Source organism: Cyprinus carpio, chromosome A14, assembly GCF_018340385.1.
Source record: "Cyprinus carpio isolate SPL01 chromosome A14, ASM1834038v1, whole genome shotgun sequence".
NCBI lineage: Eukaryota > Metazoa > Chordata > Actinopteri > Cypriniformes > Cyprinidae > Cyprinus > Cyprinus carpio.
The window spans coordinates 30,146,695-30,174,447 of NC_056585.1; the positions used below are offsets into that span (position 1 = coordinate 30,146,695).

Genomic DNA, 27,753 nt, shown 5'->3' on the forward strand with positions numbered 1-27,753 from the left:
ATTATTTTGGTTTTTTTTTTTTAAAGTATTTTTTAAAATAAATAAACGTTTTCAGACATTCCCTCATTTTTTAAGGACTTCTCTTATCCCCCCCAAAATTAAACAAAACATTAAATCATGAGCAAGCATCAGATTTGATAAAATCTTTCAGTTAGATAAAGTTACAGATTTAAATTTCAAATTATTTCAAGTTTTCACCTTTATATAAGCAAACTTTTTAATTTGCGTTTTAAGCAATAGATAACTTAATTCTTTTTGTCTTATTCGGTTCCATCCTCTTAATTTTAATTGTTTGAATAGTTGCCTGAACTTGACCAGACCATATTTTTTAAAAGTCTGGTACTGTAACCATCAAGAAATACAATAAAGGGATATTCTTTTTTTTATAGATACAGTGCTCAGTACATTTTACTGTTTAACAGGAATGACCCAATTTGACATTAAAAATCAATCAGCCACACTGCTAACATTTTGCATCATCCTATAGCAGAGGAAGAACAGAATGGTACAGCTGCTGTCTAAAAAGAAACAGACTTTACATAGATAAATAACAAGAGTCTTTATTGCCATTCAAATCCCTATTTAATTGTGCTCTCATTTACAAATTATTGGGAAATAATGCAGTGACATACAAAAGCAAAAAAAAAACAAAAAAAAAACTGCTGTGTAAACTAAGACCGATTACAAATACTGCATTGAAAAAAGTGCTTAAAAGACATTTAAAAGGGACTAAACTAAAGTGTCTCATACCCACCTGTAACAAACACTGCAGTAGGCAATCGTTTAAAACAGCAGTCGGAAATTTGCCAGATGACGGCTCATTGTGTACCCGAGGCCATGCAGCATGAAAATGCAGCTATAATACACAGCACTATTTTAAGCTCATCACAACTTGAACATTATCCAGTCATAAGCATTTAGAGTGTATATTCAAAATGTAATTCCAAAACACAGCGTTTTAGAAGAATGCACATAAACCCGTTAGTCAGAAGAAACCCTTATATCCTGATCAAAAACACAACAGCTTTTAGTACATAAGAGAGAAAAGTACATGATGCAGATGAACGAGTACTGTTAGATTTGTGTGTAGAAGTGTTGAGAAGACTGCATCTATCTTATTGCAGTATAGATATGGCACATGTTTTGGTCCAAGGACAGGGGTTTGTGTTGGATTAAAATTTGAAAAGATGAGCATGTCTTCTACGAATAATCATTGTCCACAGGTCAGATAGTGCTGCAATACTGTACTTCCCATCTTAAAGGAAATAATCTGGAGTGCGACGTGTAACGTGAGGCTCTCCTCTGCGTGGTGCAGGGTCAAACTGTAAACTAAAAGAAATCATTCTCTTAATATTCATATTTATAACAGCAAAATGACAGATACATAACACAGGGAAAGGGAATTATTGTTTTATGCTTTATGTCATATACGTACAAGGAGTACTTGAGCGTGTCATCGAGTTCCATGATGGCAGCCTGGTTACCACATCGGTAGCAATAATTAGGTGCACTGAAGATCGTTACAACATTACGTTCATGACACCAGTTATAACCCTGTAGAAATGTTTTAAAAATATATTAGCCAGGAGCTAATCCACAGTTGGTAGGTCTATTATTATCCATGTGCTACAAATTATATAAATTAAAAATATATATTGGAATATTTTAAAGCTTTGTACAGTTTCTATTACATATTTAGTTTCAGATATGCTACATTTATTCATGTTACATTTTAATTTAATCATGCAGCAAACAACACTGATCATCTTCAAAAGTGATACACGGCAACATAATTATATACATTTATCTTTCAGATGAATCTCTTTTATTTGGATTCTGCCTTGTCTGTCATCAGTTATTCAATTATTCAATTGTCAAAAGATATAGAATATAGAATGTACTACCTCCTTTTTAAAAATTTTGCATTAATATTTATATATTCTTTAAGTTGTAATTAAAATAATGTGAAATAGTGAATAAACTGTTTTATTTAAAATTGTATTTTGACAATTTATTAAATAACCAATGTTACTCAAAATTTAAGTAAAAGAGATTCATGAGAAAGGTAAATTCATTCTATGGCTTTTATATACAGGCATATGAATATTTATAAGGTAACTGCCCCTATTGTAACTGGAAATATGTCATAATAGCAACACTATGAATGCAAATTGAATGATTTTGTCATGTTTTAATGAAAAGTGAAGATCAAATTCATGGAAATACTCAATAATAACCCTCTTAATTACACTAAATATGATCAATAAATAAATCAAATAACAACAAAAAACAACCCACTTCCTTCCAAAAAAAAATAAAACTTCAAAAATCTAAAAACAATCATGTATCCAACATATATTTATAGCTGGTAATCAATTCTGTTTTACCTCCATCACTAACTGGTGAGCTCTTGAGACCAGAGTCAAGCAGTTGGCATGGTTAAATGTTTCTGAGATGTCCTGGCCAAATGTGTACCCAGCCCCCCTGGGGGAAATCCCCCAGCCTCCGCGGTCATCCGGATCTGACCACAGCAAATCACACATGGGACCCTGCCAATGAGATTTCATAAGGTCCTGTGAGTAGTATTCACAGCTGGGACTCTTAATGATTTTGAATATAGTAACACTATACATCTTTCTGATATTCACAGGTGGAATTTATACCTCATGAGGAACTTCTTGGATACGGTCCAACGCGCGGATGTGATCCAGCGTGTCAATTGAAGGTGACAATCCTCCATGGAGACAGAAAATCTGTGGAGACAGAGCAAAGCTTAAGCTTTATGTGCACTCAAATTACTATGCAACGGCTTTTTTTTTTTGAGTCACAAACCAATTTACATTTTTAATCACAAACCAATTTACCTGTGTGTCTACGAGGGCTGTAAGAGGAAGGTAGTCAAAGAGGTCTGTGAAATATTTCCAAACATTTGCATTTCCATATTTTCTCAGGCACTCGTCATAAAAGCCATAAACTTGTGTGATCTGTCTACTTTCATGATTTCCACGGAGGATGGTGATTCTCTCTCGATATCGAACCTGGACGATTTAAAATGACAAAACAAGCCATTAACAATGCAAATGAACTTTTTCTTTAAAAAAAATCTATATTAAAGCTGTATCCATTCACGTACCTTTAAAGACACCAGTAGTGTGACTGTCTCTACTGAATAGTAACCTCTATCCACATAGTCTCCCATGAACAGGTAATTAGTATCTGGTGATTTACCCCCGATCTTAAACAGTTCCATAAGATCATGAAATTGCCCATGTACATCTCCACATACTGTGACCGGGCAACGCACCTCCTGAACGTTTGACTCTTTGGATAAAATTTCTTTAGCCTGCAATAGATAAAACAGACAGGTTAGACTACAAAAGCACACATACGGTGCTCTGAACTATTAACCTAAAGTGCATTTAAAATTCCTAACAAACTGCGAGAGGCAATGTTGACACGGACCGGTGATGAATAAATATTGGTATATGCCTAATATGCCTTTGTTCTTGGAAATGGATTGAGGGACTGAATGTGCTGTAAAAATGTGTGTCAGATAACGTAAAAATGTGGCAACTAACATCTAAACTAACTGGTTATAATAAAATAAAAATAAATGAATAATAATATTAATTGCAATACTCATAATAATCATTTTATATATATATATATATATATATATATATATATATATATATATATATATATAATAAAAAATACAAACTAACCCAATAAAAAATAAAAAACATCTTCAAACTTGCAAAAAAGAATAAATTAACACAAACAGGTTTGGAACAACATGTGGGTGAGTACATGATGACAGAATTTTCATTTTTAGGTCAACTATTTTAAGGCAACATGCGCACATTTTCACTTTTACATTGTGCAGGTAAAGTTACAGGACATTGAAATTTTTGGTTTAAAAGAATAAGGTCATACTGATTAATGCAGGTGGACTAATTCTAAATGCGCCACTTGAAATAACCTGTGCATTTTTAACATTGCAATTACAATTTACATAAAATGACTATTTTTCAACACATTAAAAGAACATCAATTATATATATAACACAAAATTAGGCTCTTTAGGGTTTTTTAAACGATGCTGGTGGATCTGTACGTTTGCTTAGAAAGCAAAAGGCAAACCCAAAACTCTGCCTGACAACGAGTAACAGTAAAGTGGGCATAACCTGACGAGCTCTGGTTGCTAACTGCGCTGCACAGCCAACAACCAATAGTCACATTCATGGCGCACAGAGGGCCAATAATAGAATAATTCGGCACCGCCATCTTCGGATAAGTGGCCAGTGGGAAGGGCGCACTGCAACTGTATCTGAGCCGAAAACAAATATAGCCAGTCTGATGCTGCGCCCACGGGCCGCCTGACAAAACACGTGTTTTAACATACAATGCAACACTGACACGGGCGAGGATGACCGTCACGCGGAACTCACCTTCTCGCATAAGATTTTCACTTGGTTTTCCGACAGTTGCTTGCACTCGTTCAGCTGCTCGATCCATTGGTCCAGTTCTTTCGTGAATACCTTCTCGTCCATTCTCGACAATTCCTTAAATCATTCAAGTAATGTTAAAAAATAAGGTAAAATGACTCAAAAAGCTTTATTTGGGTTTGGCGTCATGCGTCAATCTAATCAATCCCAGTTTAAAACAAAAAAGATGTTGAGTCCTTGCTTACTTTAAGGCCTTAAAATGAATCGAAACGCTGTTACTTTTACTCCCTTAAGAATAAATCGATGAATTCTGTTCTCTGTAAGCAGTAAACGATTAAAAGTAAGGCTGAAAGCTCCTTTGATTTCGGTCAGAGTCTGGTTATGATGCGCAGCAGCGACGAAGAATCCGCTCATGTAGGTTGACGTCACCTAATCCGCATTCAAAAGAACGAATCCTACTACTGTGAAGGCTTCCTTCTTAATATTCATGAGCCAGAACCTTTTTATAACCTGATCAATATGTAAAATATACGCTCTCAAAATAATATCCACAAAAAAAAACCACAACAACACCATAAAAATATACAACATTAAATCCTCCGTCATAGTAGTATTTGTCGCAGATATATTGCTTTGTTTCTTGTGCGTTTAGTGCCGCCAACTGATGTACAAGAGAAATTACAGTGCATTTTAATTCGAGAACCGCTACATTGTTAGGTTTTAATAAACAAATAAAGTAGTAATAACAATGATATTATCATCATTACTATTACTACAAATACATTATGTTCTATTGCTGGAAGGATAAGGTACTTTTTTTTACCTATTATTATTATTATTATTATTATTATTATTATAATAATAATTATTATTATTATTATTATTATTATGCTCTGTTGCTGGGAGGTCATTTTTCCCTCTGTGTGTCTTGTTAAGGAGCAGTGTTCATTATGGTCTTCAACATACTTTATTTAAATAGCCTATTGTTATTCATATACTTAAAATATTTTCTATCCATTCATTGTTTTCATGTTCATATATTTTTACTTTCTCATATACCATATAGTTTATTCTTTACTTTATTTATATGATGGGGAACATATCTGACTGTGCTTTTCATTAAACACTGTCTTTGGAAATATGACTTAAATTAAGATAAATAATATTAATTTAAAAATCCCCAACCATACGGATTCTGTATAGACACAGTGACATGGTGACATTTTCAAATGTCCTCAACAAATAAATATATATAAATGAATAAATAACGAGGACAAAAGTGGCGTGTGAGCTGACACCAGGGCCTTCTGGTATTTGCTAAAGAATAGCATAAATTCCCACCAGCAGCTGACGCATGCGTATTAGCTATTCTTACTATTTTATTAATTTTTTTCTAGTGAAAATGGCTGCCTTTCAGCTTTAAACCTCAGCGGTTCAGGGGGAAAATATCCGTCCCATAACCCAGAATTAGCACGATCGTTTAGGAAGAAAGCATTTTGCGGTTCAAGGATGTCCATATTCCTGCGTAAATAACATTATGCTTTTGCTTTCAAGAATGGAAGATAGATCTGTTTCATGTTTAACCCATTACATTCCGTGATCCGCGTTCCAGATGAGGTAAAATACTTTCTTTATTGCATTATTTAACGCAAAATCCATCTGTTTTATACTAAATTCGATTTGATTTGCATTAATTAAAAGAATAATCTATATTAACGACCAAACGATGGACTTGCATAAGCGATATTCCGCCGTCGCTGTACATTTTGTGACCAGACATTGTGTTTATCTAACTGTAAAGTGATGCGACCTACTTAAAGTGTGAATATTCCCATAGTTTATATACAGTTTATATAGCTACGCCTTCTTCTGCATTAACTTTCAGTGGTTAATTGCACAGGCCTGTTGTTTTCTTTTTGATTGACGTCGTCAATCAATCACTTTCGATGCACGCGGTCGATGTAAGATGTTGGAAAAGTATTGCAAAGCCTCACATTCAGTTGTTATTTCACAATATAGCCTACTTTTTATTAACCACTTTATCTTGAAATATATAAATGTTTTTAAATATATTATCTTTTAACAGAAAATGATGCACCAAGTAGCCAGCAACAGCAACGACTATGGTCTGGGTAGCATTGGGGATGATGGGCAACACCCAGCCAGTCACTTTGAGTTGTGCAGTTCACAGTCCAATAAATTTTACACCACCGCCCCACCTCCTGCACTACAACTGCCACTCCCAAACTTGCCCCCCTTGCCACAGAGCATGATCAAGCCCATGTCCTGCCAGATGCAGGACACCCAGAATGAATTTCACTCCCAAACAGTTCGAATGAGGGCTGCAGACGCTCCAGAGGGCTCCAAGAAAAAGAAGGGCCTTGGAAAGTCTGGACGACGAGGCAGGCCCTCGGGTACCACTAAGTCCGCAGGCTACAGGACAAGTACGGGACGACCGCCCGGCACCACCAGAGCAGCGGGCTTTAAAACCAGCCCAGGACGGCCACTGGGCACCACCAAAGCTGCAGGCTACAAGGTGAGCCCAGGTAGGCCTCCAGGCAGCATCAAAACTCTGGCAAGGCTTAACAAACTGGATTATGGCGCCTGCAATGGTGCACCGTTCCCTTTTACCATGATGCAGAAGAGGGCCTTGTGCGAACCCACTGTGAAAGAGAAAGACACTACTACCGAGTGAAAACATTTTTTTTATTTATTGCAAGGGGGGACTCGGGATGTCAGGTGCATGTCCAAAGTCACAGTAAATTGTGTTTAAGATGTCAAACTCTTGCAAGGAAGAAAAAAAGACGGATTTTGATACTATAACTCATGTGTATGTGCCAGTGTTATCCTTTTGTGTATCTTTTTCCAAAGACCATTAGCATTACCTTTCTCGCAATGACATTTGTTAACCTATTGTACAGATGTGCATGACGGTAGTATTGTGAAATAAAGTTACAGTATTGAACACATATTAATCTTTTCAGTCCCTTAGACTTTGCAGAAGTGAAATGTAGAGAGAACTGCAATTGTGTTGTTTTACATTTAACTTTACCCTTTCCTTAATACTTTTGATGTAAAGTTACTGCTAGGAACAGTTTTCATCACATAGTTAGTTTCACACTAGATTTTAGAACATTGCATTTGACTTGAAAAATTTGATCACTAGTGTAACTTCTCTGTTCCCCTGATGTGTATGTGAAAGTGCTCTGTAGCCGTATGTCCAATTATATGTTGATCTTTTTTGTTGTTGCTGTATTTATGAAATGTCTGGTGCCCTTTTCAGACAGAGGATGATGTGGATTTTTGATAAAACGGCAAGTCACAGATTTCAGCAATGACATAATGCTCTTGTAAATATAACTGTGAGTTTATATCAGCCATTGTGTTCTGTTCAACCTAAAATTGTTTTGCTGATCAATGATCCACTCAACAATTCCATGTTACCTTTTTTTACACCACTGGACTAAAACAAGTCTTGGTTTTGTGTAATTGAATACACCTGATCTGATAAAAAAAAAATTAAATAAACAGTTATCGCTCCAAAAAATAAGTTGTGGGGGAAAACTTCTAAAACGCATTTATTTTGTACAAATGATATATAATTTTTTTTTTTTTTTTTACTTATCTATTAAGTTGGTGTGAAATTGTCTCTTATGAAGTAGCTAATTATACAGTATATGACTGTAACTGTGTAAACAATAGAACGTTTGTAGCAAAAATATGTAAACAAAATACTAAAAATAATTGAATTTGGATGGGCTAAATAGGAAATACAATATTTACATGTTGTAAATATGCACATATTGTAAGACAAAACCTGTTAAGCATAGCATTAAAATAACGTTATGAACGTAAATACGTAAAATGAAACCTAAAGCTCTACTGCAAACTCTACAGTACTGCACATATAAAAATGTAACTTAAAAATTTTACATTCTAGAATTTTTACATTCTTTTCCAAAAAGAATTGTTCAGAACGAGTAAGATTTTTGTAGAAACAGCGGGCAATTCATAAGTCCCCTCATATTGTCTTTGTTAAAAATGTTTCTATACAAACACTGCAAGCGGATAAGCTATAACATGACCAAATTCTCAAAAAGGAAAAGTTGACAGATTAGAATAGCTTTTGTGGCTAATGTATTGCCACGTCTATATTTATTTCTTACGGGCAATCTTAAAATAGGCCGATAAACGAGTTACATTTTATCTCATGACACAATGGATGTTGACGCATGGCTGTGGCAAGCCAATTTAACATTTAATCTTACTGAAGTGAAGTGAAGTGAAGTGAAGTGACATTCAGCCAAGTATGGTGACCCATACTCGGAATTCGTGCTCTGCTTTTAACCCATCCAAAGTGCACACACAGCAGTGAACACACACACACCCGGAGCAGTGGGCAGCCATTTTATGCTGCAGCGCCCGGGGAGCAGTTGGGGGTTCGGTGCCTTGCTCAAGGGCACCTCAGTCTTGGTATTGAAGGTGGAGAGAGCGCTGTACATTCAATCCCCCTGCCATCTGTTTCTGTTGGTATTACACATTAGTGCACCTATTTCTGAGACACTGGTTTCTATCAAAATTGTAATATTTCTTATCTCACTGTTTACTTGCTTTTTTACTTGTTAGGCCAATATGTCAGCATGGTTAATTTATAGGAATCAGAAATCTTACTAGTAAGCATAAAAATATTAACAATTGGAGTACAGCCAATGTCTATAAATACGAGTAGTAACAAAAGGCACCACAGTTAGTTACTAGTAAGGAATGCATGTTAAACCCGCTTGCCATAACTGTCTGACATATTACACTTATGCGTGGCATGGCCTAATTTCCAACCACCCACAAAATGCGCAAAGAAAACTTAGAAAATGAAGCATGTAGGAGCATGTGACTGTTAATCGAGACAAATAAATTGTGTTTTCTGCTCGTATGATTTATTGTGGTCGGCTACCTTGCAAAGCACGAGCGGTCTCTCTAAAATGGAGGAAGTTACGCCTTTGTTAGGACAAGGAAACAAATGGCGTGAGGGTTAAAAAGCAAGTGCTCACTGTTGTGTCGTTCCATGCGCCCAACACGCACCGCGTCGACTGTGACTATATGCAGCACGCGCTTGGGACAAAGTTAAACTTACGTTTGCTTGCACATTGTCCACATGCATTTAGCGCAAGTGAGAGATGTACCTGGGAAATAGTGAATCGGGTTAAGTGGATATGAATGTATAGTAATACTGACTGGGGGTTGGGTGTGCTGTGCCGATTGGTCGCTCTCACCAGCACACACATACACACACACACGCAGTCAGTCAGGGCTTGTTTTAACACACACATACAACCAGGGGCACACTCGGCAAGCGGGGCAAACAATCATGTATTTTAATAGAAATCGTGGCCGCTGAAAAACGTGCTTTCGATGCATTGACGTGATGCTTCGGGGGAAGGTGACAGGCGCTCAGTTTCATTCTCGTTAATTTATTAATCTCCATTTTTGATGTTGGAGAGAGAAATGAGTGCCGAGGCCGGGCCTACTGGTGCAAATGCTGCTGGGATTTTGCAGATCCGCTTTCACAAATTGACAAAAAGTAACGCTACATGCTCGAATTTGAAGGGCTTTCCGGTGGTTTTGTCGTGACCGAGTCGTAAATGGTAAGAAACCGGGGATTTCCCTCATGTACCTTTTGTATTTAGTGCGTTTTTCATCTCACCGTTGTGGGTGACTTTACTGCTGTACGACTGTGTGGGAACTGTTGATGCACATGATGATAATGTAACACTTTACCAGCGTTTTCACACTGAAATCGCGGCAGAGGTCATCTTTAAACAGTCCAGTAGGGGCTTTGACATAGGGATTCATGCTGAGTTTTTCAAGCTCTCTTATCTTTGTCTTGATGGATTCTTGACAAGACGGCCTACGGGGCTTGCGACTTAAACCCGAGTAGCCACCTTGTTACAAAATCCAGTTTATGATGCTAGCAATGTTTTGGAACATGATAGCTGGTTTCTAGCCGGTTTAAGATGGTCATTAGCTGGTCGACCCGTTTCCGTGCTCCAAACAACATTATGATCACCTTAATCTGGAATCTGGTTAGCTTGTCAAAGATGGTCTTCAAGCTCGCACCAGTTAGAAACCAGCTAGCAGTTTACTCTGCATTTTCAGCAGGGATATCGCATGTGCATGCTGGTGTTTTGCAACATTACAGTGTTATTGCTGTCACAATGTCATGTTAATGTAGAATCATCTTGTCTCCTGCATAATTGTTTTGAATTAGATTGCAATGTTCAGCTTAATGCACAACTCATTAAGTGTTTTGTGGCCAGTTGCAACAAACCCTTTAGAAGTTAGGAAAAGCCTGAGTTAAAAGAGTTAAAAGGTCATCTTTTAAAAAAAAAAAAAAAACATCTTTCTAAAGCATTTCCCTGTATTTTGTCGCAGGATGGAGCCATGACAACATGAATCAGTCCTACAAAGTGGTTGGCAGGGATGGCTCGGAGTGTCGTGGTGATCCACAGGAGACCAAGGCACTTGATAGCCGCATCAACTCCTGTGGACACCAGAGCACAAAGCGACAGGGGGACCAGGGGTATTTCTTAAACTCTGAGTACAAACTCTCAGCATTGCCGTTTGTGTACAATCAGAGAGAATCCACCTCCAACTACAGTCCGCTGAGGAGACTCCAGGATCTGACCACTATGGTGAACCATGCCGACATGAGTTTGCAGGACAAGGACTTTCACGGACGAAGTAAATTGCTCATGCACAATCCTGTCGGCCGAGGAGAGTTCGGAATAGGCCTTTATCACACGTCCAATTCGCAAGGAAACACTGACAGGACTACTACTCAGGATCTGGACAAAAATGGTTTCTCACCAGTAAGCTCTGATAGCTTGGAACATTTTCCATCCATCCCAAATGGAATTTTGCATTTCGAGTCAACCCTGTTTGATAGTGGGGACAGCAAGGATAATGAGGAGGAGGAGCATGATAGGGGTAATGCGGTGGCACTGTTTAAAGACACGTCAAAGAAATGCCAGAAAAGAAATCTGGCAATTACAAAGGCTCCTAGCAGCCACAAGCTGGACCCAAGTACAAACAAACATGGAAGTTGTAACCTTGTTTCTAAAAATACAGTGAAGTCTAACCCTCCTGGTAGTCCCTCAGATTTGCCCGTCGAGGTCATGATGGAGGATTTTGACAGTATGGATGATTATTCAGACAGTGACTGTGATCTACCCAGCACGGAGAACAGTGCTTCAATATTCAACTCTGGTCTCTCTAAAAGACCAAATTCACCCAGTGACTCCCATTCGAATCCATTGTTTTTTTCTCTAACAGGTGTACGGATTATATTGTTTAAGAGTTTCCATTGGATTATATTTGTTAAAGAGTTTCCACCTAAGAATGCAGGAAGGAAAAAACATTATTTTTTATATACAGTGTATATGTACATACATATACATTGCATATATATTCATGCGCGCGCGCACACACACACACTCAGTGGGGTCCAAAAGTTCAAAACCACATTGAAAATCTGTTATTTAAACCTTGAAATAAACTTTATTAAATTCAAAGAAATGTTATGACTTTCTTGAAGATTCTGAACAATTTCTAAGTCGCTAATCTGGAAACCAAATTTGTGACCTTGATCATCTGACCTAATATGTTTTTGCTTCCACTAAGGCACAAGGTTTCAAATCATGCTGGATATGAATGTTTAGGTTTTACTCAAATATGTGGAGCATCTCAAGTGCTTCTCTGATTAAAGCAAATTGAAGTTGTTCTGTATTGGAAAATGGTATGCTATCAAGCAATGAAAGTATAAAAGCAATGAAAATGCATATATGCTAAATATAAGCATTTTCATTAGCAGTCTCAGATTTTTGGACCCCACTGTATGCATTATTATTCAAATATTTAAGTACGCATTAATTTTGCATATTCTTTACACAAAAATTAAGAAATATTTGAAAACCAAATCTGTAGTATAACAAAGGTCTTAGTACATTTTTTTTTTAATCAAACAACCAAGAAGAATCACGTCTGTCAGTTGACCACATTAATCGGCTGATGCAGATAATGTCAAAATGAAATGCTGGTCTACTTTTTGTTTAATTTAATGAACAGTGCAGCCAAAATATGGTTTATTTTTGCCATTTGTGCTAATAAGTAGCACAATATTTATATTATATAGTTATGTAATATGTATTATATTTATAGATAATTGCATGTTTCTTTAGATAAAAGTGTGTATTTTTTTTTCTCATCTTAATATGCAGAAACCTAACTCATTCATAAGTTGATTTGGCTGAAAAGTATAAACACTGACACAATCAAAACATTGCTTTGCCACAACAACTTTGTCTTAACCAGTATTTGGAGTTTTTTGACCGTTGCACACGGGGGGAGTGTTTGGGGAACTTCTTTGAAAACTGCCATTATTTTTGCAATTCAGTGTGGTGGTGTTTGTTGTGTATATATTACATACTTCGACTTCAGCAACATATTTGCTACTTGTAGGCAGAGGTATGTTTATTTATAGCTGGTATTGCCCAGCTGTTTTTAAATTACAAGTTGTCATAGATGGAAGTCATTTGTATTACCCTTCCTCAAGCTGAACACCTCTTGAACCACACAGTTGCACTGAATCGTTGAGTAGGAGCTTTTTTTTCCAGTGGAACAGAGGTGTAGGTTAAGTGCTTGTTGGTTCATACTACTTTTGTTAAACGTATCTGACCATGATCTTTGTCACAGTAAGGACAAAGGCTGTAGTATAGTGGGTTGCAGTTAGGTTGTCACCCACAAATGGCTCTTTCATGGTGAAAGTATCTGAAATGTTAAAAGAGTAGCCTAAATAAACAACTCAAGCTGTCTTGACTCATGTTATTGATGATTAATGAATGATGATTAAACTAACTACTTTTTTTATTTTAACCCAAAGTCCAACAGCCCAAAGAAGAAGCAGCTCCCAGGTATAAAGTACTCTGTTGAAGATGTTGTGTGGGCCAAATTCAACCGCAGACCCTGGTGGCCCTGTCATGTAACCACAGACCCACAGATTGAAGTCCACACCAAAATGAAAGGTGATCTCTTTTGTTTTAATCTCCTTTTGTATGACTATTTATATTGGATGCCTAATTTCACATTGGTGATGTAACACTTCTGTAAAGGGACATGTTATTGACGTAATATAGTTAGTTATCAATTTTTTTATTTTGTTTTATGTCTTATAAGGTTAAATAATAGAATAATATTACATTTTCTTGCAGATCCCAGCCGTCGGCCATGTCGTCTCTATTTTGTCAGGATGTTTGGGGAGATCATGGACCAAGCTTGGGTCCCGGCAAAAGCCACTTTTCCTTTTGAAGGAGGCCATCAGTTTGAAAAACTGCCTGTACTTAGACGAAGAGGAAGACAGAAGGACAAAGATTACAAATACACGGTAAAGCTAACTTGCAACTGTTTAGTTCTTATATTTTGAAAAATTAGTGCTTATGTTCAAATGACATCAATGGTTTTAATAGAAAGTTTATGAATTTTGTTCATTCTACAGGTTCCCAAACGTCTGATGCCATCATGGAAAGCTAGTGTCTTGGAGGCAGAGGCAGCACTGACCAAACAGTTAAATAGCGAACCTCCATTGACTTTAATTCGGGATGTGCACATGCCTATTACAGAAGACAAGGCACCAAAAAGTCCTGCTTGCCCGACATCATCTACTCAGTCCACATTATCAAGCTCACTTTTGTCCAATGGACTAGATGCATCCGTTAAGAACAAAGGAAAACCTGGCACTGGAAGCAAAAAGAAGGCAACTAAGAAGAACAGCTCAACTGTAAAATCTCTTGTTAAAGTAACTGAAAACTCTTTATCATCGAAACCATTATCTATCACTTCATCGGACAGCTACAAACCTTCCACAGCAGCCGAACGGCACAAGCCAGACCCTCTAGATAGTCTGTATTCAGATATTGACTCTGTCCCGAGGATCCTGTGTCCCAAACGTTCACAGCAATTGCCACAGGAAGAGGCGGTGAAAGAACTGAGCACTAAACATAAGAAAGTACAGCCAAGTAAAAAGATGAAAAAAGCCAACGTGGATAAGCCGGTGAAGAAGACAGAGGCTGGTTCAAAATGCACAACCAACAGTAAGCTAAAGAAGTCAACACCCAAAGAAAAAACACTTAGGGCTACGAACTCCAGACAGAAGGAAAGCAGTTCCCCAGGGTCCTCAGATGGGTCTTTTGCCATGCACTCTTTCTATTTTCCTGCCAGCACTGGCTTAATCTCAAGAGCACTTGCCGCCAGTGAAGAAACCAAGGAGAAAGATTTAAGTCAGGAGCCAAAATCTCGCTCCCCATGTGCTGGCGATGAACAATCAGAGATTTACAACAAGTGCTCATCCCCCACTGCCCATTCTGAGTTGTCAAAACAACAATGGCAGGTAAAAACAAAGGCCAGCAAAGATTCCATGGATGCCTCAATCTCTCACACACCGCCAAACCCAACTCTTATTAAGTTTACAAGAATCCAAAATGAGAAAAAAGATGTTCAGAATGGACCTCGACATAAAAGTTCCAAGTCAGATGTGACTGAATCCTCCCTCGATTCCGTTAAAATCAAAAACGAGAGCATGATCTCAGACACTTCGTCTTCGTCCTTCCCGTCTCCCTCCATCTCTCCCATGGATGCTTTCCAAGATATAAAGGAGCTTTCTTTCAGGTCTCTTGTCAAAGAGGAACACAGCTCAGGAGAACCTTCGCTCCGTGCGGATTCGAACTACAAATTCAGCACTTTCCTAATGCTCCTGAAGGATCTGCACGACAGCCGGGAGAAGGAAGGGAAACCTTTAACCCTTCCTCCCACATCTCCATCCTCTCTCATCAGGGAAGAACCTTCTCTTATCCCACCTGGAGAAGAAACAACAAATGAGGCGATTGCAGATCAGAACCGTCGGCAGGGAAAGACATCAACGCCAAACAGCTCAAAACAGAGCAAGGCTAAGCCAAAATCATCGGTGAAAAAGGAGACGCAAAAACACGATGGTGGGAACAATTTAGTTTCTCCACTGAAAAAGCAGAACTTATCAGCAGGTTTGGATGCACTTGAAAAGAGTTTGCCTTTGTTAGGGGAACTTTCCAGCTCTCACCATGATGCCGTTCCTGATGTCTGTGGCAAAGGCACCATTTCCAAGGTTGCTCCTAAAAAGCGATGGCAAACATTTGAGTCTGGCATTGGGAAAAGCACTAAGCCAAAGAGCGATCCGGTTGGTTTGAATCCAGATGTAGTGAAGGAGTCCACGGAGCTAAATGGAGTTTTCAAAGACGGTCTTGAAGAAACGGCTCATTCTGACTTCCCTGATAAAAAAGATGCTTCAGGTAACTGAGATATTAGATTAAGTCTCAAAAGTTAGGTTTAATGTTAAAAGTTAAATGCTAGATTCAATGCATTTTTAATGATTCTGTTTTCAGAAAACAAAAGGCTCAGAAAACCAAGCAAGAGGCTGATTGAATGCAGTGAAGAATATGAACAAATATTTTCCACAAAGAAAAAAGTAAAGAAAACTCCTGAGTCCTGTAAAACGGTAAGCTGTTTCCTCAACTCTTTACATTGTTTCTGTTGATCCAATGGACTTCAAACCACAGAAATGTATTTTTTTTTTTAGCAGTTCAAGTAATTCATCGAAAAATGAACATTCTGTCATTATACTCATCCTCATGTAATTTAAAACATATTTTACTTTCTTCCACGAGCACAAAAGCAGAATTTTGGATGTTATAATATTTTGCTCTTCTCCATACAACAAAAGTGGATACTAGAATTATCAGGCCTGCAAAATTACAAAAACCTATATAAATTGTAGTTTTTTTGTAGTCTCATTCATATTTGCATTTAATTCAAAACATTCAAATGCATGCAAGAGCCAATGATGTTTGGTGTCACTGACTTGTGACACAACATGCAACACGAGGTGCCAAGCTTGAATATACACAAATGAGATTTGAGAGCATAGGCTATAATAGATGGGTGCAATTTTCCATACTAAAAGGATATCATAATTCAGTTTTAAGTGAGGTTTTCGTAACGTGCACCAACTGTATTTCTACATGTGAATAATGTTATTTCATAATTTCCTGAAGGATCTTTGATCGCCAACACTAATACTGAGCAGCCGGCACCTGAGCAGATCGCACCTGAAGCTTTAAGCTCTTCACCTGAAAAACCCTCTGAGCAGGCCACACCAGAGGAGGAGAAAGAACCAGCAGATGGTCCCGTGTCACCTTCAACACCGTTATCGCCATCCTGTGGAGGCCCATCGCTAAACAGAGAGTCATGTGAGAAGAAATCTGGTAAGAATGTATAGTTTAAGGCACTTTACTTGTAAATGTCAGCTGTAGGTATAAACATATTTTATATTTCTGTTGCAGCATCCTCAGATAGAAAGAGACCACGTAAGACTGTGCATAAAATAGACTGCACCGTTGAGGGGGATTCTGTAAAGGTCCCAAAGAAAGAGGTTAGTGGTCTGTATGATTTCTAAAAAAATATTAAATGTGTTGGGGTCTTCTGTATTTGCTTTTATTTTATTTTTCTTGATTTTTTTTACCTCTGTTAAATCAGGAGAGTAAACAACAACAAGATACCAGCCCAGATGAATCAGATCTCAAGGATTTGCAGGTAATGTTATGGGGTGTACTTTATATGCAATTTGTTTTTTAGTAATGTATATAGTAATTTTAATAAATTGGCAACACAAATAATAAGTCTAAGTATACAGAAACTTTAAAATCATTTGCAAACTAGTTTATAGTTATTTCATAGTTTATAAACATTGTTACATTGTTAATACACTAATATGTTATGCACAAAAACACTGTACATTGTTAATACACTAATATGTTATGCACAAATAGTGAGTTCTTCAGTCATTCTCATGTTTTATGTTTTATCATCCAACTTTTTAACCATACCTTACTCATGTACAGTATGTATATCCATAGTAAAGGAATTGTTTATTAGAAGTAAGATTAGGTCTCAGAAAATACTAAAATAAAGGCAATAACTTAACTTTATGAAACATTAATTGCATTAATAGTGAGCGTTCGTAATATGTTTACAGATACATTAAGCATAAATGTCTGTAAGTTCTCTTCGCACATAAGAATTGCTTTACATTTCTTAACTATTAATTAATAACTTTTTTATGAACTTTTGTAACTTACGGTGACGATGAAGAACTCACTATTTGTACATTTGTACATAGACTACGATTTAGAAACAATTCACTACAAACTAATAGTTGATTTAAAAGTACTTTATTTATTCTTTATACTTTATATTTTTTAGCTTTTTATATAAATGTGTTTTTAACACACATTTAACCATTATAAAATTATAAAATATTAAAAATGTAGGCAATCTGACCAGCAACACTACTGAGATATATAAATATTTTTTATTACTTTATTTTGAACAGAAACAGGAAGAGCCTGGACCTAGACCGTCAAGCCCCTGTGCTGCATCAGGTTTGTTTTCTCATGTGTGACTTTGGTCATTATATTCATGTATTTTATTGAGAATATTGTAATCGATCCACCATTCTATTTTCCAAAAATGTACAATATTTATTTCTGTCATCCTTAGCAGCACCACAAAGTGAGGATGAAATAAGAACATCGTCCCCAATCCAGCCGGACACACCCAGTGTCTGCCAGATCCAGCTTGAAGAAGATCAGTGCAGCCCATCAAAACCTCAGGCAAATGGGGAGGACTCCCTGATCTCTGAGGTTATTATTATTAGCTGCACATTTTTCATCAGTCTAAAATTATGATGTCATCACTTGCCATCCTCGTGATTCAAACCTCATGATCTAGCGTCTTCCTTGTTTTGATTCATTGATTCATCACGGTGAGATATATCTCTATTTATAGAGTTATATAACTCTTTTTTTTTTTTGTGTGTGTGTGTGTTTAATTTTCAGGTTTTTGGTGCAGGACTGAATGATAGTGCTTTTTCAAGCAGAGATTCTTTATCAGGTGACTTATCAGGGCTCTCAACCAATAGAAAATCAGGGGAGAAAGGTGGAGGTGCGTCGTTGAAGGAGAATGTTTGCCAGGTAAAAATCTTTATATATATATATACACACACATATACATATATATACACACACACACACACACACACACACACACACACACACACACATATATATATATATCTTGATAAGGTAGACAATGTAATTTCACCTTCATGTATATGTAATAATAACAATAATTAATCTCAAATAAATATTACTAATAATAACTCTTCTATTAATACATGTATTATAAAATTCACACATACTGTAGTGTTCAAATTGGGATCTGTATTATTTTCTAATGTTTTAAAAGAAGTCTCTTCTGCTCAGCAAGGCTGCATTTATTTATACAGTAAAAAATACATGCCTGATTCAAGAAGGGGTCTCAAAAATGTTATAAAAGTATTATTTTAGCTTATTAATTTAAAGTTAAATTGTGCTTTGTTTGTATAATGTCTGCTAGAGTGTTAAAAAATGTTCATTGTTAAATATTTTTAAATTGTTGTTTTGCAATAATTTTCTTCTTTGAAAAGCAAGACAAAACAGTAAAAAGCACATTTTGACTATTTATTTTGAAAACAACTGCAAAAAACCTTGTTCAGTATTCGGCCCAGTGTTTCATTTTGTTCGTTTTCAGCTTTTATTAGAATTTTCATTTCGATGAATCCCTACTATATTTTCAACATTGATACAACATATATACTTTATATATTCATTTATTCCCTTTGATTTATTTATTCACCTTCACTTTGGTATTTGTTTATTTATTTTAAAATGGATACTTTTTTTTAGCACAGATGGGTTCAAATGAACTGAAAAGACTTCTTATGTTTCTAGATTTATAATGTTTTAAATGTTTTCTACCTTTCTTTTCAGAAAGGAATCCTTAAAAAGACACTGTGTTGTGAAGACTGGAGTAATGATGCTGAAAATTCAGCTTTATCATCACCAAAATAAATGACATTTTAAAATATATCGAATTAGTAAAGAGTTATTTTAATTAGTAATATTTCAAAATGTTACCTTTACTGATTTGATCAAATGAATTCGGCCTTGTGAGCTTTAAAAGAGATGTCTTCCGAAAGCATTTACAATCTTAACCAACCCCCCAACTTTTGAGTAGTGTTTGTCCTAAAAATCAGTGTGAAACTTTTTTTGGATCATGTCTTGTAGGTATGTGAGAAAACAGGTGAGCTGCTCTCCTCTGTGAGGGGCAGTGCTGTGGTGCCTTCCATCTGCAGTGCATTGGCCTCACTGAGACCCCTAAAGGCCGGTTTATCTGCCAAGAGTGTCAGACGGGTGAGTAAACAGTCCATAACCAATTTATCAGCCAAGCTATTTGGCCATTTTGAAACCGTTAGGATTGATTGATAACAAAAAACGAAAATACTATTTTCAGTCAGTTCCGCAATTTTGTTCTCAATTATGATGCTAACCATACATACTCTAATTATGATATTGTGATGCACTCAAAAATCCAGTTGCAGTCCAAGATATACAAGTGAACACCTTCATTTCTTTGTGTGTCTTTCCTGTTCTTCCTTCCTGTAGGTGTGCACACATGTTTTGTGTGTAAAAAGCTTGACAAGGAGGTCAGGAGGTGTATGATCCCAGTGTGTGGGAAGTTTTATCACATGGAATGCATACTGAAATATTCCCCCACGGTCCCTCAGAACCGCGGCTTCCGCTGCTCCCTCCACGTCTGTCTAGCTTGCTTCATCACCAACCCTGCCAACCCTGGTATCTCCAAAGGTGACATTATTTCAAATAATGCGTTTGCAAAGATTATTAAAAAAATCAAATCTGTTGTTTCAGAAGCATGGTTTTGTGTCATTTATCATAACTTGTCCATCTCACAGGTCGCTTGACCCGCTGCGTCCGCTGCCCTGTGGCCTATCACGCCAGTGACTACTGTATGGCTGCCGGCAGCGTCCCATTGGCCAATAACAGCTTCCTGTGCCCCAAACACTTCACTCCACGCAAAGGGTGCAAAAACCATGAACACATCAACGTTAGCTGGTGTTTTGTGTGTTCTGAAGGTATGCAGTCCAGTTAGGATTATTAGTGGTGTTTGCTAAAGCGATTACTTTCCAAGTTGGAAAAGACTGTGTTATAGTGAGGACAGAGCAAACATTTTACTACGGTTGTTTATTACAATTACATTTGTTTTCTGTCTCTCCCTATAGGAGGAAAGTCTGCTCTGCTGTGAATCTTGCCCTGCTGCCTTTCACCGTGAGTGTCTGAACATTGACATGCCCCAGGGAAGCTGGTTCTGTAATGACTGTCGGGCGGGAAAGAAACCCCACTACAAGGACATTCTGTGGGTCAAAGTGGGCCGCTACAGGTTTGTGTGTTGTTTCACCACTACCACTTTCCCCTGAAAACTACAGTGCAATATTGATAATGTTCACTGATGCATTTCTGACCTTTTTTTCCAGGTGGTGGCCCGCTGAAGTGACTCAACCAAAAAACGTTCCTGACAACATCTACCGCATGCGGCATGAGGTGGGGGAGTTTCCCGTGCACTTCTTTGGCTCCAAAGACTACGTGTGGACATATCAGGCTCGCTGTTTTCCCTACATGGAAGGGGATGCCAGCAATAAGGAAAAAATGGGAAAGGGTGCAGATGCTGTCTATAAGAAAGGTAATTTTACACTCCAGCAGTTACCTAAAATAGTTAATTGACACAATTATTAGGTGCCGTACTTAATATTCACACTTAATATCACTTAATTCACACTTGCTATCTAAAATATAACTATGTGGAGCGGGATTTTGGACAAATAAATAATATAATATTTTGACATAGTATGAAATTATATAACAATATATATTGACATTTTGAAGCTGTTTGGACCAACTTGACATTGGCTTTTGTAACAGGGTGGAAATCTGATTAATCTGCTGTATCTTGACACTTTATCACATGATGACTGATTATGACAGATTAGTACAGTAGTCTGTACTAGACTAACTGAGACTTGTCATAGCACTTGTATACCGTTGTTGTTTTTCTCGCTGTTGATCTGATTGTTTTCTACTGTTCTCATTTGTAAGTCGCTTTGGATAAAAGCGTCTGCTAAATGATTAAAATGTAAATGTAAAATGACAGTATGAAAACAAATGTTTTGTTTTATATATAAAAGTTTAAGTCGCTGTAGAAATGTGAGTAATTAATATATGTATGCTGATACCACTTAAAGCCTGCCAGTTGTAGCAACTATTGATTATAGTTTGCAATGTGGATTCTTTCAATATTGAGAGCAAATTGGTTTAAAGAATAATTTGTCTTCTTTTTTTCAGCTTTAAACGAAGCAGCCGAAAGATTCAGGGAATTGCAGGCAGAGAAGGAGATGAGACAGCTTCAAGAAAACAGGAAGAATGACAAGAAACCTCCGCCATACAAACACATTAAGGTAATAATGTCCAATGCTTTGTTAACACAATTTGACAAATTTTGTTTATTCACTCGCATGTCATCTTGACGCTGCTCTTTTCCAAAAAAAAAATAAAAAATCCAGGTACCTCAAATTCTCCTTGTGTTCTATGAAAAAAGAACCTTTTAATGTCTTGAAGTTGAGGGTTGTCCTTCAAGACTTCAGTGTTGTGTTGATCTCCCATTCTTAAAATTGGCCTAATTCTGGCTTCTCAGAGTGATACTGATCTCCTGTTATCTCTCATGAACACTGATCGATTTTCACGCAGGTTAACAGACCGATAGGGAAAGTGCAAATCATCACTGCAGATCTGTCTGAGATCCCACGCTGCAACCGCAAAGCCGAAGACGAGAACCCGTGTGGCATTGACTCGGAGTGCATCAACCGCATGCTAATGTACGAGTGTCATCCTCAAGTGTGTCCAGCAGCGGATCGCTGCCAGAACCAAAGCTTCACCAAACGCCAGTACACCGAGGTGGAGATCTTCAGGACGCTGTCACGTGGTTGGGGTTTACGCGGTGTGTCTGACATCAAGAAGGTGGGCTGTATTTCCTTGCTGATTTATGGAGAGATATAATACACACAGAGCTGGGTAGATTACTTACAAATTGTAGTCTGTTACTGATTCCAAATTACATGACAAAAATTTTAGTTAGTAATGCAATCCAGTACATTACACATTTTAGGTGATATAATCAGAATACTTTTAGATTACTTTTGACCTATTTTGTTTTTTCACATTGATTTAAATAGGAAAATTCATCAAAAAAAAAAAAAAAAAACACTTACTGAAAAAATTAAATATTTTACTTTTTTACCTGCATGTTATGTGACCATAATCAATAAACATGCAAATGTGATACTTCATTATTAAAATATTTAAATAAACTTTAAATTCTTTAAACAAAAATATATAAGGTGAAAGAGGATCAGATGACAAGTTGGTGAATTTGTGCACCTTCCAAAGTAAACATGGCTTCAAATAAAAATGTATGTGTACAACACAAACAAAAACCAATTTGAAAAACATCATAAAACTTAAATTATAAACACAGTCAAAAAACCTGAATCAAACTTTGTCAAATTTTAGGATGTAATCAAACTGATCTCTGTGGATGTCCACAAAACTGGTTTTTTAGGAAAAAAATTTAAAAGATGAAAAAAGAGAATTAGAGAAAAAAAACTGACTACCCAGCTGATTTCTATTGTGTAACTATCACACTAGAAAGTATTAGTCTTTACGACTAGATTGTGTAATTGAATAAGCATTTAATTTTAGGAATCCAGATTAGTTACTACCCATTAACACACACATATTAGATTTTATTGTGTCTCTCTTACTCATTTAATTACATTAACACCCCACCATAGGGCTGCGTTTCGTGAACGAGTATGTTGGAGAAGTCATTGACGAAGAGGAGTGTCGAGCCAGGATCAAACATGCACAGGAGAACAACATCTGCAACTTCTACATGCTGACACTGGATAAGGTCAGTTCTCAATCCAGATTATCCTGATAACATGTTCTCCACTTACCTTGACACTGGGGTCTGTTTTTTGTGTATCTGTAGGATCGGATCATAGACGCCGGGCCGAAAGGAAACCAGTCCCGCTTTATGAACCACAGCTGCCAGCCGAACTGTGAGACGCAGAAGTGGACAGTGAATGGAGACACCAGAGTCGGGCTGTTTGCACTGGAGGACATTCCTACAGGTGAGTTTGAATCTAGATAATATGGTAATAGAAAGGGGTGGATGTTTGTTTAATAGGTTTGTTGGCTGTTCTCAGGTGTTGAACTCACTTTTAACTATAACTTGGAGTGTCTTGGTAATGGGATGACGGAGTGTAAATGTGGAGCGTCCAACTGCAGCGGATTCCTTGGTGTCAGACCAAAGGTATGGCATGCTGGGTGTATTACAGCGTTGTTTTAAAGGTATATTCAGGGTTAAAGTTGGTGCACTCAGTGTGACACAACTTTGTCTTCAGAATCAACCCTCATCTGATGACAAGGTGCGGAAACTGAAAAAGAAGGTTGCTGTGAAGCGCAAGAGCCAGTTGGAGGTCACCAAGGAGCGAGAGGATGAATGTTTCTTCTGTGGTGATGGCGGGCAGATTGTGTCTTGTAAGAAGCCTGGCTGCCCCAAGGTCTATCATGCCGACTGTCTGAATCTGTCCAAGAGACCTGCAGGTGAGTGACTCATTTTCAGCAAGCATGAGTCACTTTGAACTATTTTGTTTTAACATGTTTCATTGTCATGGTATAGTTTATGATGTGTTTCTGTCATGGTTTCATACATGTTATGTATTTTGTATTAAAACAGGAGGTTGGGGTGTCCTCTAAAACAACAACAGCAAAAAAGATGAAAGAATTAGTTTACACTAATGTTTAAAAGTTTAATGTTGAAAGAAAATTGTGTTAAGGAATGTTAAAGAAATCTCTAATGCTTACTAAGTTTGCAATTATTTGACCAGAATATAGTAAAAAGTAATATAACAGTCAAATTGTGACGCATAGTTAAAATTTTAACGGTTTTAAATCCTTTTATTTTTCTTTTTAATATGAAGTTTCATCTATTCCTGTGTTGGCTAAGTTGAATTTTACTCCATTTTTCACATGATCTTTTGGAAATCATTCTAATATGCTGATTTGGTGCACATGAAACATTTCTTAGTATTATCAATATTGTTCTGCTTACTCTGTGTGTGTGTGTGTGTGTGTGTGTGTGTGTGTGTGATATATGTATATGTGTGTGTGGTATATATAGTATTATATATGTATGTATATAATATATATATATATATATATGTGTGTGTGTAGACCCTGTACCACAAAACCATTCATGTATGACCCTGGACCACAAAACCAGTCAATAACAATACATTGTATGGGTCAAAATTTTCTTTTATGCCCAAATTTTTATTAAGTAAAGATTGTGTTTCATGAAGATATTTTTGTAAAATTTCCTACCATAAATATATCAAAACTTAATTATTTTTTTTTCTCAATATTTAGATTTATTTTGCACCCTCAGATTCCAGATTTTTAAATATAACAAACCATACATCAATGGAAGGCTTATTTATTCAACTTTCAATCTCAGTTTCAGAAAATTGCCCCTTATAACTGGTTTTGTGGGGACTAACTGGTTTATGATATCACATAAGGATATCACATATTTGTTTTTTTCTTTCTGGATAAAACTATGGCTATCAATAGAGGAAAATAATCACAATTAATCTCCTGACTTATACCAGTCTATAGAAAGCACAGTAATATAAAACTTGAAATGTTTTAATAAATTAGTTTTAACTTAACATATTTAAAAGCAAACAGTAAAACATTCACTTTACTTTTACAAACTGTGGTTTGCTTCAAAATTCTTTTCAGCTGTGTAAAGGAGTTTTCTTGCTATAGTAATGTTAAATAGTTGAAAAACTCTCCCACTATCAGCTATTCGCTCAGCTCAGGATTTTATCCACGCTAAATCATTATTGCATCTGCCTTCTATGCATTTTTCAGGCCGCTGGGAGTGTCCATGGCATCAGTGTAATGTGTGTAGAAGGGAGGCGGCGTCCTACTGCGAGATGTGTCCCAACTCCTACTGCAAACAGCACCGTGAGGGAATGCTGTTCATATCCAAACTGGACGGCAAGCTGTCCTGCAGCGATCATGACCCATGCGGCCCCGATCCTCTGGAACCGGGTGAAATTCGAGAGTATGTGCCCGGTACACCTATCCTATCCCCTACGCCCAATGTTTCAGTGTCGGGCAGGATACCCCTGCCTGCCCTACCGCCTGCTGCTCCACTCTTCATCCCCGCCCCCAACAGACCTGCGTTCCAAGCCCAAAGAGACCTGTATGCAGACGAGGTAGTGGACAATGTGGTTTTGCCATCCTCTTCTCCTTCTAAAGACATCAAGGAGGAAGATATGAGCGATGAAGGCGAGGTGATGGAAGGGGTGATTGGGGATGAAGGGGAAGATGAAGGCCTTGAGGTCGTGGATGATGATGAAGAAATGGACTACGGAGAAATGGGATTTGAAGACGAGGAGGAGGAAAAGGAAGAGGAGGACTGGGGAGATGAATATGTGAATGATGACTTCGAAGATACTGAGGACTTGGGGGAAGTGGAGGGGGACGACCAGGAATCATCATGGGATGAGTTTGTCGAAGGAGAAAAGTGAGCTCTCCTGCATTTTTGCTAGACATCCATCTCTCGCACACAAACTCTATCTCTGATGGGCACAGCAGGTGACCTGTAGGGAAAGTCAACTGCTGTTTTCCGGTTGGTGCCCAGCTAAACTTTTGAGAATGATGGACATGTGCACCATTCTTAAGTTGTTGTCGGAATCAGCTTGCCTTCTCAACCCAAGTCCTCTTGGAAAAGTTCATAAAGAGGGTTGGACCTGGTGCTGTGGGACTGTGATATTTTTTTTTATTCAGTCCTTTTGTTGGAATCTAATCAGTGTCTGGTGCTCTTTTGTGCTTTTTTTTTTACATTTTCATCCTTGACTTGTTTACATTCTCTGATCTACACAGAAAGATGACCTCACGGAGGATTGAAATGGGGCACCACCAACCATACGGTTGTGTCTTATTAACGAAATCTGCATAGATTTTGATTACTCTTCATTGACAGAGAAAAGAGAACATAAAGCAGCAGATAACTCATGTTTAGTCCCTTCACCAGGTGATCACAATGACATAGCTACATCATTAGGCCAAAAATGGCTCCACGGGTCACTGTACTTGAAATTATTTCTTCAGTTCTGTCTGTTAGTATCCCAGCGTGGCTACATGAGAATAAATAATAGGCATCCTAGTAAATTTTTTAGCTGATTTTTGAATTAAAAAAAAAAATCAAAAAGGACAAGTATGACATTCCCAGCATCATCCTGCTTTATTTCAATCATGCTCTTTTTTTTGTTGCATTTGTGTTGTAGAGGAGTGATTGCATCACCTTTCATTCTCCATGCTCATGGCCTTCGAGTCTTGAAAGCTTTTAGGAAAGATGAGTTTGTACTTCTTAGATAAGATGGGTGTTACAAAAGGCCTGTTTGTACTTTCTCTAGTTGCTTAAATTCAACCACCATCTCAAAACACTGTTCAAAAATCTCCATAATCCCAATAACAATAAACAATCACAATATAAATACAAACCCCCCCCCCGCCACGTTGTGTTACAAATCTGCGGGTTATATTTTCCTGCTATTTGTATTTGTATGCGTCTATGAGCAGGTTTACTTTAAAAGGTGCCTCTGAATGTTTTTGCACTCTTTCAGAGATCAGGAGAAATTCAAAGCCTCTTTTATATTCGTGATTCCAAGCTGTTCATTCAACAGTGTGTTGAAATAAATCATATTTATTTAAGGGATGCAGACAACCCCTTAAAAATGCATATTTAGACAAATAAATGCCCTAAATGATTTTTATTTTCATTACAGATATCATCATACTGGAGTTTTTGTTTTTCCAGTAGTCATATTTTGGTTTAATTTTGCAACATATATGAAAATTTCCATCACTTGATTCTCAAAAATTATGAAAGCACCTTTTGTTTGAAACATCATTGTGCACCAGGTATAATTCCTGGTTGAAAAACTGCCTCATGTAATGGAGTAATTTTTGTAACCTTTTTGAAAACCTTTTTGTTTCCATCACTGATATTGTACAATGTGTTTTAAATGCCTTTAGGCCTTACACTCATTATTTCTGGTTCTGTAACTTTGCAACCTAATCACGCGGATGCTTTTTTAAAAAGCTTTTTTTTTTAGCATCATCATCAACCTTTGTAC

The 27,753-nt window shown here is 37.2% G+C and overlaps 3 protein-coding genes across 3 annotated transcripts; 2 read left to right on the forward strand and 1 right to left on the reverse strand.

Moving 5' to 3' along the window:
- Positions 1-540: 540 nt before the first annotated feature.
- Positions 541-4,880, reverse strand: LOC109066279 (serine/threonine-protein phosphatase 2A catalytic subunit alpha isoform-like). The gene is made up of 8 exons (XM_019083287.2): positions 4,694-4,880; positions 4,452-4,565; positions 3,134-3,343; positions 2,865-3,038; positions 2,664-2,753; positions 2,388-2,549; positions 1,436-1,554; positions 541-1,329 (listed from the first exon to the last, which is right to left on the reverse strand). Exons 2-8 carry the CDS (start codon positions 4,551-4,553, stop codon positions 1,257-1,259), a joined length of 930 nt encoding a protein of 309 aa, XP_018938832.1. The 5' UTR covers positions 4,554-4,565; positions 4,694-4,880; the 3' UTR covers positions 541-1,256.
- Positions 4,881-5,824: 944 nt separating this feature from the next.
- Positions 5,825-7,979, forward strand: LOC109066277 (UPF0461 protein C5orf24 homolog). Its single transcript, XM_019083285.2, has 2 exons — positions 5,825-6,065; positions 6,535-7,979. Exons 1-2 carry the CDS (start codon positions 6,024-6,026, stop codon positions 7,141-7,143), a joined length of 651 nt encoding a protein of 216 aa, XP_018938830.1. The 5' UTR covers positions 5,825-6,023; the 3' UTR covers positions 7,144-7,979.
- Positions 7,980-9,411: 1,432 nt separating this feature from the next.
- Positions 9,412-26,807, forward strand: LOC109054756 (histone-lysine N-methyltransferase NSD2-like). Its single transcript, XM_042770511.1, is given in 25 exon segments — positions 9,412-10,090; positions 10,878-11,779; positions 13,384-13,525; positions 13,712-13,884; positions 13,996-15,820; positions 15,914-16,026; positions 16,582-16,792; positions 16,871-16,959; positions 17,064-17,120; positions 17,920-17,968; positions 18,090-18,229; positions 18,425-18,559; positions 19,694-19,717; positions 19,720-19,819; positions 20,072-20,272; positions 20,380-20,566; positions 20,715-20,864; positions 20,959-21,164; positions 21,824-21,936; positions 22,226-22,502; positions 23,329-23,447; positions 23,529-23,670; positions 23,746-23,852; positions 23,944-24,145; positions 25,478-26,807. Coding segments are annotated over 24 exon segments (6,312 nt in total). The 5' UTR covers positions 9,412-10,090; positions 10,878-10,894; the 3' UTR covers positions 26,143-26,807.
- The last annotated feature ends 946 nt before the right edge of the window (positions 26,808-27,753 follow it).

Coding starts and splice junctions, on each gene's coding strand:
- LOC109066279 (XM_019083287.2), bottom strand. CDS start 4,553: ATGGACGAGAAGGTATTCACGAAAGAACTGGACCAATGGATCGAGCAG. Junction 3,344..4,451: donor TGAAAATCTTATGCGAGAAG/GTGAGTTCCGCG, acceptor TATCTATTGCAG/GCTAAAGAAATTTTATCCAA. Junction 2,550..2,663: donor TCCAAGAAGTTCCTCATGAG/GTATAAATTCCA, acceptor TCTCATTGGCAG/GGTCCCATGTGTGATTTGCT.
- LOC109066277 (XM_019083285.2), top strand. CDS start 6,024: ATGTTTAACCCATTACATTCCGTGATCCGCGTTCCAGATGAG. Junction 6,066..6,534: donor TGATCCGCGTTCCAGATGAG/GTAAAATACTTT, acceptor ATCTTTTAACAG/AAAATGATGCACCAAGTAGC.